General features: G+C 35.4%; 1 protein-coding gene across 1 annotated transcript in view; it reads right to left on the bottom strand.

Moving 5' to 3' along the window:
- entpd2b (ectonucleoside triphosphate diphosphohydrolase 2b) overlaps positions 1–12051 on the bottom strand; it is a 35217-nt gene that overhangs the window by 6898 nt on the left and 16268 nt on the right. The window contains exons 2-5 of the mRNA XM_030149670.1: positions 10224–10341; positions 4805–4955; positions 1481–1640; positions 12–239 (exon numbers count right to left, since the gene is read on the bottom strand). Coding sequence (XP_030005530.1) covers positions 12–239; positions 1481–1640; positions 4805–4955; positions 10224–10341 — 657 coding nt within the window. The remainder of the gene's footprint in view (positions 1–11; positions 240–1480; positions 1641–4804; positions 4956–10223; positions 10342–12051) is intronic.

Here is a 12051-nt window from a genome sequence, read left to right as displayed (position 1 = left end):
CGTGACTGTACCTTGACTAAATGTGCCAGCAGCCTCTTGAGGGCCTGGTCTTTGCCGTAGCAGAGGAAGCTGTGGGTGTAGAGCGAGTAATCCTGACCGTACAGACGCAGCTTTATCCGGTCCTTCGCATCCTCCAACTCCTCCTGGGTCACAAATGTGATCTGGGTGGAGGCTCCGCCGAAGTCCAGGGCTCCGACGGTGGCTCTGCCGGGGCTGAACCAGCGCCCCACGAAGCCGTACTGCAGGGGAAGGAGAGCAGGGCATGATGGGAATTCCACTGGTCTGTTAGGTTGAAACAGATACTGTACATTCAAAGATGGACACTAGGAGAACAGGAATCAGAGTTGGTATGAGGTAGTTTATTCATTTATTACCTCAAGATTAGTGTTTCCAAACTATCTTTCTAATTTCCATCCAAACAATTCCTCTCATCACAGAGGAAAGAGTTTTTACTGTTGTAAAAATAAATTATTTGTATTGATTGTTTGTTCTGATTTCTTTGGGTGATCTGGGTTTAAAAAAAGTGGTTCTTCCTGTTCTGATTCCTTTCAAAGATTTTTAAAGATGACAAAATATATTTTGTCAAGATAAATTTGTTTTAATCCTTTTGTAGCTCATGTGAACAGGTTTATCATAGTGAACAAAAACTAAAATTAAATCTAAAGACAAGAAGTAAAAGACATATTGTTAATTGAAATAAAAATAATATTAAAATAAGTGCAACATGAACAAAAGCAATATACATTTGCAACTAAAATCAGCTTTGGTTTCATCCGCAATTGGCTCCAGAAATTAGAATTTATGGTCATTTTCACTTTTAATTTAGGTCTTTCACATCAACCTCACTTTATTGGACATATGTTATCTGAAAAAGAAGAAACTAGAGGCTCAAATTGTCTTTCAAAACTGTTCTCTTGTGTTATACTGTATACATTTGGAGCAACATCATAGGTCCATAGTGAATACATTTTTTTTTTTTTTCCACAAAATTTAATCATATATATATATATATATATATATATATATATATATATATATATATATATATGTGTGTATATATATATATATATATATATATATATATATTTTTATTTTTTTTTTTTATGTATTTTTTTCTAAATCTTTCAGTTTCAGTTTTTATAAATCAGATTTTCCCCCAAAATACCTGAAAAACTGAAAGTACAATATTAAAATTAATATAAATTCAGCTTAAACTAGTTAATTCCTCAAAATAAAAATAAAACTCAAACACTTACACACTTATAAAAGTAGTGTAAACTGAAAAAAAAGACAGACAAATGGAAAAACTAATGAAAATGCCTCCTGCAAACAAGTTTTACAAGCTTTAACATAAGAATAATGAGTCACACAAGCCACTAGATGTCACCATTCACCTTCTAAATAAAATACAACAGGCCAAAACCTGCTCCCTCTGAAACATGAACAAACCCAATCCAACCTCTCTGATAGACTTCAGTACCTTAATAAAGTTTTCTAAGAGGTAGTTGACGGTGACCCAGCCGTAAGCCCCCTCGTCCTCACCGCTCAGAATCACTGCTCCCTGGTACTTGAACGGGTACGACTGGATTTTATGTCCCACTTCCTGCAGGATCTGAGCTGACTGCTGTGGATTGGAGATCCTGGATGGAGGACAAGTAACATGATTTCACCAGACTGTTCATATGGTAGGAGGTCAGGTCTAGATACAGTACAAACTGTGACGTTCATGCATCACACACAATGTAAATGCTACTGATATGTTACTGAAGGACACATTTTATTGATGATTTGCCAAACAAATCAAGACGTGTCTATGATATGGAGCAAAAAGAAGCAGAGAATCACATTGTACTAATGCTTAAGAGAAGATAAATAAAATAAATTGTGACATAAGGTTGGACACATTAATACACTGTTGCCCATAAAGTTGTAATAAAATATTTTTTATCTTTTCTCATGAAATGACAATGTGATTTATTCTTGATGATAAAGTGTAACTGGGACTCCTGTGATCATTTCCCCTGGTCAAAGGTGATTACTGATGTGTATAAATAGGAATAAAAAGAGGAATGTGTATGAAAACAAAATTATTCCAACTTTATGTTCAACCGTGTATTTCAGGGATCAATCCACTCCAGAGGTGGGAAGTAAAATACAAATTTGACTTTTTTATTTTCCAAAATTTTAACACAAACATCACTTTGTTCTCTTTCCACTGTCATTTTCAAAGGCTCATTATTTAATTTAAAAAGGGTTATATGTAGTATTTATATGATCAAATATTAAATATGACCTAAAGTTATCATTAGAGTGTTTAGAATAGAGAGCTGTGAAGTTCTGTCAAAGATGCCGATGTATTGGGTTGTAGAGATATGAACTGAATTTATTTCCAGCGACAGGCCGTGGGGATTTATGTGACCACTAGAGGGAGTAGTGAGCCACTCTGCTGGTCTCCCATGGTGAGGAAAACTAACACCAGGACCTGCAACTGAAGAATCAGAAAGTGACCAGATGGGATGAGAACCATTAAGAAACAACTTTTAGAGCTGATGAAAGTGACTCAGTGAAAAAAACTAAAAGCACTGTTGTTGTTTTCTTCACTGGACACAGCTCTAAATGGAAAGAATGGAGTTTGATGCTGAAATGGCAACATTTCTTTCTGATTATGAGGCATATGAAGGCCCATTCTGTGTAAAAGTAAAAGCTCAGCTGCTGAAGCTGATAAGACAGGAAATGGTCTGAGTGTAAATGGAGATCTTTAGATAATCAGATTTTGGAAGACACTGGATCTGGTCATGGGTAAAGAACTACTTCACTCACATATGTAATGACATAACAACTAAATGCTGAACATATGACCAAGGGTATGTGTCCTCCTGTTGATCTGCTGTTTGTTCTTTGAAACCTCACTCTCTACGTTTCTGCTCTAGTTTTATGAAGGTTCATTCGTTAATCTTCAGCAACATTTAGCGAAGTTGCAGATTGCAGCCAGCTGAATACCCCATCTCCGTCCCCTATTGTGTCCACTACAGAGGAACCAGTGTTTGTTTTGTCTGTTTTCAGCTTTTTAGTGGAGGAGAACGGTCTAGTGCTGACATAGTGGATGATAATGATGATGCATGTTGATATTTTATGTAATTAAACAGACAGGAAAGCAGAAGAAAAAGGCGGTTTTAAGAAACATCAGACCCATGGAGGAATCTCCTTGTAGATAACAATTCATTCTAAGTTTATAAAACTAATAAATAAGAGATGGGAAGCAAGAACCAGTTCCAGTAGCTCAGGTCCTTGGAATTATTAATCTGTTTGCTTCATAATTTTGCTCATTGGTTCTCCAACATCATCACATCAAATGCATCATTGCATCATTTCTGTATTTTGGTTCAGACGCCTCTATAGTCTGCTTGTATTTCACCAGTAAAGATGGCACTCGGGCCATTTACAATAGTTGCAGAGCTTCCATTATGACAAAGGGTTAAATACCTCCAACATGTGGAAACATTTAACCACAGCATCCAGTTAAACTGCACCAATGTAATGTCTCTGATTGGCTGTTTAGCAAAGGGGGTTAGGATCCTACAGCAAAGCGTCCTCTGTCGCTGCCGCTAACATTAAACGTCTCTGGGTTCTATCACTACTGTTTCTGTTCATGCCATTTCACTGTGTCAACCTGGTTTTCTGTTGTTTATGAGTAATCTCCATGTCCTAGAATTACATTTAGATGATGACGAGGCTCTAACACTCCTTTAACTACACCTTTATAACCCTTTATGAGGTTTGTTAGAATTAAATGCAAAATGTTAGTGCATATTTGACATGAAAGAGTTAATGCAAACAAAGCCATTTGTACTGTAGTTTATTCCCTAATCCAATGAGAATCGATAAAAGAATCAATAGGGGAACAAATCGATAAATGATATTAATAATGGAACCCGAACTGATAGATTCTTATCAATTCCCATCCGTAATAATGATGATAATGATAACATAATAGCCATATTAATCTAAATTAATTCATATGAACTCAAACGGTCAGTAACTGATGCAAATACATTATTACAAAAATTAAATTATTTAACCCATTGTTGTATTGTGGCTGCCTCTGCCACTACCACTGCCACAATAATACTAGCAAATTAGGCTACTGGTATTATTATTATTATTATTATTGTTATTATTACTATTATTATTATTATTATTATTATTATTATTATTATTATTATTATTATTATTATATTTTTGTATTATTACAACAATTATTATTTTCCCCCTCTCTCTTTCTCACTTTCACTCACACTCTCCTCTTCCCCTTTTCCCTGTCGCCCCTTACCAAGCTATATTGTTTAGTTGCTTTTTACATTTATGATCTTTTTCATTGTAACATGATGTTTTCATTGTTGTTGTTTGTCATTACTCTGTCATTGTTGTTGTTTTCGGTTTGTTTATTTGTTTTATTTTCCCTTTGTTTATGTGTTGTTGTATTTCTGTCCACAATGTCTTGTTAATTATCATTAATAATAATTAAAAAAACATAATTATGAATATTTTGTTCCTATTTTACATTTAGATCCACCTCAATCTTAGACAATGTACCTTTCATACCATTTCTAAAGAGAAAATCCAGAAAAAATTATATATGGACCATGTTGCTATTTTGTTTATTATTAATGCACCGTTGCTTTTGATGTGAGAGATGTCTTTAAATTCGGCAGAATTATTTTGGTGCTGAAAGATGAAGTACATGAGTAAAACGAAGTTGCATAGAGACAAACAATAAGAAAAAAACTGTGCGACTGTGACTCACTGCAGCAGCCTCATGCCGGCCGTGGCTCCCAGGTAAACCGGTGTCAGGTGGTGTCGTTGTTTGGGGATCTCCTTGAGAGCCTGATCCAAACATGCCTCCAGACTCCGCCCTGCAGCTCCCCGTTGGCCCGCATAGCTGGAGATACCTCCACCTGCAAAAAGGTTACAACACCGGATCACATAATTGAAGACTTGCAGCATCTTGTTTCCACAAAGCAAAGTCTTCCGTCATGATTCAGTTGTATCATATGCATCATAGTGATCACTACCAAAATAAAACACACCTCCCCGTTAGTATACTTAAGGAGAAAAATGAACTCACTGAACTGTTCACTTATAAACAATGTCTACAATTCTTCCACTGTGGAGACAAATAGGCCCAGTAACTGTGTACAAATGAAAATAAGCTTTAGAACAAGTTGGTACATTTTTATAGACTGTATATAAAGATGGAAGTAAAGCCAGTCATGATGTGGCAGTAACAGAACACTAAATTAAAAAATGTATTTGTGTATATTTCAGATATCCGTGGCTGTTCATTGTGTTCCAACAGATCCAAGAACAGTGTTCCAAAATCATAAAGAACACATGGCAACAAATGGATGAGGGGTCAGTCTGCTTGTTCAGAGGCTGGACATTCACATACAGACAATATTGAATGTATTATTGAGTTTTGAACATGTTTATTTGTACAGGAATTTTTATATTTTTAATATAAAAACATTTCCTGAATTCAAATCATCAAATCATTTTCTCAGATCATCGCTCAATGTTTAATAGTATGGACACTAATTTCTTTCCATTTCCCAAACAATCTTTCGTAGTGCTCTTGATAAAAAAAATCTGTAAATATTTCAGATTGGTTTAATTTTCTGAATCACTTTAACCCATAAAGACCCAAACATCCGCTGGTGACCAAATCCTCTACAGATCTAAAATGTTTAATACCTGTTGATCCACTAATCCTGTCAATACATGTAAATAATTGTAAATAACAGTTTATCATCCTTTCATGGTCATCAGATACAACCCATTTGGACGTTCAGAGGCTTCATAGTGAATGTGGAAACAACGTCATCTTCTACAACATTAATTCACCAATACAACTCATGGAGTTGGATCAATGACAGTGAATGGAGACACTTGGTTTATGTTCAGTTAATGATACATTTTCCTTTAAAAGTCAATTCTTCAGTTTTCTCTGTTTTTGATTTGATAACCCTCAATTTTAATCTGAGCTTTGATGAACATTTTACATGATCAGTAAATTAAATATAGGGAAATACTAGTTTTTCACAAAATAAAGCAAAACTGAAGATAATATTACAATAAATGGTGATAAATCACTTCAGAAAGGTGAAATATAGAGAAAAAAAACATTTGAGAACTGTCACCAAAGTAGCACTGGGACTTTATGGGTTAGTGTAATTAATTCAATCTTATATATTTTGTGAATTATCATCTTGGTGCATCCCAGTCAGAGCCCCCTGAGGACCAGTCCATGACTAACTGAAACATATCTTTGTTTTTGTAACTAACAGAAGCATAAAGACATAAAGACCCTTTGGCGTTGGAGGAGCTCAGTCAGCTGACTCACTCCTGAGTCACGATCCATCCACTGGTTGAGAGAAAGACGACTTCCACCAACACAATGAGATCATGTGTTCAGAGGAACCCGCTGCCACCGTTTCACAGGAAAAACACAGCAAACATAGATGTTTAGAGTCGATATTCATCTTATATCAACACAGAACCTGCAGTGTTTCGACAGTTCAGGGGTCGAACACAGTGGAAGCTTCCATTCATCGTTTCTTAGAAAGATAAAACAATTCTTCTCTGTAAACCCATGAAAAAATTGATATGACCTTTTTTTCATGTTGGAATCTATTTTTTCTCGAAAAATAAGATAAAACCTGCTTGAGAAGTCATTCATTTTATGTCTAATTTTCTTTATTTTATTGTGGTATGATCTGTTATTGTCTGAGTCTGTGTCTTTTTTTTAAGTCTCTTCTCTTCTCTTTTATTGGAAAGTATATTCTGTTTTTACCTTATTTATAAATTTTGTTACCTTTAATTGTCATTCTTTGCTGTTTTGTAATTATGCATTTTATCAGTTTCATTGTTAAGCATTTGGCAATTTGTTTTAAAAGTGCTGTAGAAGTATAGATAATATAATTATTTTTGAATTTTTAACTTTGATGCACAGAAGGGTATTTCTGCCAGGCTGGAAAAATCTAATTGATCACTATTATGTCATAATGACAAATAAGATGAGATATTTCCTGTTAATATGAATTGCTACATTATCAGCTTATGACTTACCAGCATACAACAGCATGGTTTTTCCTGAGAAAAATATCGTGTTATAACATGATACCGATCCATTTTCTTCCAGCAGGAATGAATCAACTACTGACTCAGTTCATCATCAAAAGGATCATCAAATGTATTGAAAATGACACAGTGAAAAGTTTCACTGTAGCTGTTGTTGCAGAGCCTTAAACCTTTATGGAGTCAGTCTGTTGTTTTAGCCTTTAGCCACAGTGGTGAATGCCTTTAACTGAGGACCCGGGTGTTCTTTCCACATTTAATCAATGTGTTTCCTGCTTCCTTCAGTGTCTGACATTTCCAGGGTAATGTGAGTTTATGTGATGGTGGAATTAGTTCAGGGATCAGTTGGGTTAAGTTCAGCATCAGAATCGACTCATGGAGGCTAGAAGTTGTTCCATGCAGGCTTTCAATCCTTCTGATGATGTGTTCAAGTACAGAATAACTCAGGATATAAATCATTTCAGTACAAACAACCACTTTGTTTTTTTCTTTCCTTTAAACTCTTATTTCAACACTCAACAATTGATTAACTAAAGCAGTGTGTAGGACTATTTCACAAGTCACATTTACCCTCAGGGACCATGAGTGTATTTATATTTTCTTACAAAAGGTTTGATTAGCATTGACAGACATGAGTACAGACATGTCCCAATGGATATTTAATCAAACTCAGTGACATTATGTCACCTTTCACAGAGTGAAGCCCATTAGAGTGCTGCTATGTGCACATTCATTAACTATTACTTTTGCAGCAAAAACAAACCTGTTTACAGCCTGGTGCAAATATTGGTTCTGGTCTGTGGAGCGAATAACCCATTCATTACAACTGCACACAGGGTGAATTTTTATGTAACGCACTTTCGAGCCCTGTTTAAATTATATTGAGCCTTGAGTTATGCATAATTATGGGTGTGGCTGCTGTGATTGACAGGTGGGTGTTGTCTGTACAGTTAGCTGCTGTGTCACACATTCACATCATCTTTTTACTGAATAAAACACATTTTTCCTGTAGCTGTAGACTGAAACTTTCATTAACAGAGGATTATTTTATGATGATTATGATAATTACACTACCTGGCCTCTTTGAGTAACCCACTGTACCCACAGTCTTTATTTTTCTAAGCCGCAGAAAGTACCAGGTAGTTATGTAATGACAATTTATTGTTTAATAAGTAGAAATCGTTTTATTTACTAGGAAACCTTGCTTTTACCTGCTATTGAAATAATGCAACAGTTTTGATCCCTTATTTTTTAAAAAGGCAAGATTTCCTGGACCAGGATTGCATTTCTATGGATTCATCATTTAATACAAATTTTATTGAGTATATATTATTTTTCTTATCTTTCTGTGTGTTTCTACAAATGATGATTTCCCTGAAAAAGTAAGACACACACCTGCAGTGACTGAAATTGGACTGATTTAGAAGCACTGAAAACAACTTAGATTCCATTTTAGTTTGTATTGAATTACATGTGTAGAAGTAAACATTGTATTTAATTGGCACCAGAACTTTATCCATATAATTTTTTTCTGGCCTGTATTTGAGGACCTTTGGGCTTTTATTTGGTTGTGTTGACACTGGTAACACCCTGTTTGTAAATGACTCCTGATTATTATTTGTGGAAACACCATAGCTACATTTACATGTACTTGCAGTACATCTCTACTGCACTTTTCTACACTCTAGTTGCTCAAAACACTTCATGTGTCACATTCACACACTTTGTTCAAGGACACTTCAACATATGGACAGGGATTGAGCTGCCAACCACCTGGTTTGCGGACGACCTGCTGTGTCTTCTGAGCACTTAGAGTTCACTAGCTAGTGCTGATTAATGTATTTAACACCATACATTACACAAAAATGACATTCATGATGTTGTTTGTATTTATCAAGTAGCTGTTCTGTTTTTAATGTGACATTGTCAGTCAGTGTAGTTGGTGTTTTTAAAGTTAGTTTGGTAAGTGTCAAACTCAGCGTTCCCTATGTCCACCCACCTCATCCTCCATCAAATTACTGGTTGTTATGTTTTTGAAAACCAGGATGGGGACCCCCAGAACACTGAACTCAAGGCTTCAGAACAACCGTCCTAAAACCAATGTGACCTCATGGAAGTTTCATTCACTTTTTACGTTGTCCACAACTTCCACCAAAAAATGCAATACAAATACAATACTCCCAAAATTGGTGGCACATCACGAACATAAAGGTCTTTATTTGGAAATGTGTGATGTGCTGCCATTGTTCATTTTGTGGAACATCAGCAGCCTTGGTGCCAAAATAAAAATACAGTAAATGATAAATCATGTAAACTGACATTAACCCTTAAAGACCAAACAGCAACTAAAATCATCTACTGATATAAAATGTTTAACAACTTCTGATCCACTAATCCTATCAATATGTTAAAAAAAATTCAGGTAAAATACAGTTCATCATCTTTTCATGGTCATCAGATATGACCCATTTGGACATTCAGAGGCTCCATAGTGAACATGGAAACACCATCATCTTCTACAACATTGATTCACCAGTAAAATCCATGGAGTTTGACAAATAATAGTGGATGGAGACACTTATTTTTATATTAATTATTGATATCTTTGCTGCAAAAGTCACTTTATCTTCAGTTTTCTCTGGTTTTGATATAAGAACCCTCAACTTTAATCTGACCTTTTATGAACATCTACATGAAATATAGGAAAATACCAAATTTTTACTGAAAAAAAGCAAAATACAGAGGATAATATATAATAAATGGTGATGAATAGCTCAAGAGAGGTTAAACAGAGAGAAAAATTCATTTTGGAACTGCCATAAAAGAAGCACTGGGTCTTTATGGGTGAATTAACCATGTGATATCCCTGGTCTTACAGCCAAATCATGAACGCTGCAAATGTGTGTGACTTTCCAGGTGAGTCTATCATCTAGAGAGAATAAATCTGCTGTATATTTGCTCATTTTGGGAGGTGACAAACAGAAGGCGGAGGAGGACAGGGGTTATTTAGTTTGAATACGACAAACCCTGGTCTGCTCCATTAACCACACTGAACCTGATGCTTTTGGAGGAGCTGCTGCTCAACTCACCGTCCACATGACATTCTCCGTGCTGGGTGACCACGCCCGTCCCATTCTGCTTATCTGCTGGCCACTTGTACATATACAACGCCGTGTGTGACGACCCTGCATCCATGACAATCCCATACTGTAGAGAAGAAGAGGAACAAACAATAAAACAAAAGTAAACACAGTAAAAAGGAGGAGGATGGGGCAGATGAAGGCTCCTGGGGGATAACTGGACTGAAACCAGAACAAAGAGGTTTTTACAACATTTGTGGCTTTATGACCTTTAGGGTGACATCTGGAGAACATAAACTACTAGTGCCCTAATGACATTTTAAAACTTCAAAGCAGCCACCTGACCTTCAGGTCACATGATGAGACTCTCTGATAGGTTTATACATCCAATTCACACCCTCAGACACTTTATCCCTCAAAGACCTAAACAGCCTCCAGCATCCAAAAGCATTTACGATCTAAAATGTTTATAACTTCTGAATCACTAATATCAATACATGTAAATAACTGATGTAAATTCATGCTGAACCCTTAACTTAGAGCAGCCAACTGTCTTGTGACACCACCCTACAGTGCAAAAAATGTACAATTTAACATCCAACAACAGAGCGTACAGAATATACAATGTAGAATACAAAAAAATCTTCAAAGTATACAGTTAAATATAAGGTGTGGACCCGTTGAACCAGTTGTTATACCTGTAAATTCTGATTTATAACCCTCAAAGACTAAATGAGCCACTGGTGAGCAAAAACATCTACTGATCTAAAATGTTTAATAACTTCTGATCCACTAAACCTGTCATCATGTAAATGTAAATAATTGGTGAAAAATGCAGTTTGTCATCTTTTCATGGTCATTAGATATGACCCATGTGGATGTTCAGAGGCTCCGTAGTGAACATGGAAACACCGTCATCTTCTACAACACTGATTCACCAGTAAAACCCATGGAGTTGGATCAGTGACAGTGGATATAGATGCTTGTTTTTATGTTCTATTAATAATATATTTAGCTGAAAAAGTTCCTTTTTTCTGTTTTAAAATAATAACCTTTGAATTTACTATATGATCAGTAAATTAAATGTAGGAAATTACCTGATTTCCACTTACAAATGTAAACAATATTATGATAAATTGTGATAAGTGATTTAAAAAAGTTAAATGTAAAAAAAAAAAAATCAATTGGAAATCAGTTCTAGTTCTTTAAGGGTTAGCTAAGACAAACCATGTTATATATCTTTAAGGTATGACTTTCAGATGAACTTGTGTAACTTCAGCCTTCTATTCCCCTACATTTGTCTGTCAGCTTTACTTTCTTTTACAGTTTTCATCATCTTCCTGTTCAGTGAAAATGTGATTTAACCTTTCAGCATCCAGCTTTCTGGGGACCCTAACCCCAAAACAGGCTGAAGTTTAGAGTTAGAGTCAATGTTACACAATACAAGTTGAAATACATGTTATTAGACTTCATTGAAAGGCATCGTATGTGCTTAACATGTGACTGAAACACAAGCTAAACTACATCAGTTTAAACATAGCTCATCTGTAACCCTAACCCTCACCGTAAAAGGGGTTGACGGTGACCTGGTGGATGTTAAGAGGTTAAATGGTCCTAGTAAACTGAAGAATGATGTGCATCTTCTAAGTGTTGATCTTAAACTATGATTATGATTATATTCATTGTTGATTAATCTGTTGGTTATTTTCTTGGTCAACTGATTCATTATTTGGTTTGTAAAACATATAAAATAGTGCTAAACATCAATCAGAATCTTAAAATGACATCCTCTGATCAATCATATTTAAATTCATATAAAATATTCATATTCAAGGAG

Source organism: Sphaeramia orbicularis, chromosome 12, assembly GCF_902148855.1.
Source record: "Sphaeramia orbicularis chromosome 12, fSphaOr1.1, whole genome shotgun sequence".
Taxonomy (NCBI): Eukaryota; Metazoa; Chordata; class Actinopteri; order Kurtiformes; family Apogonidae; genus Sphaeramia; species Sphaeramia orbicularis.
Note: the sequence above shows the minus strand (reverse complement) of the source record. Positions and strands in the feature narration are given on the sequence as shown.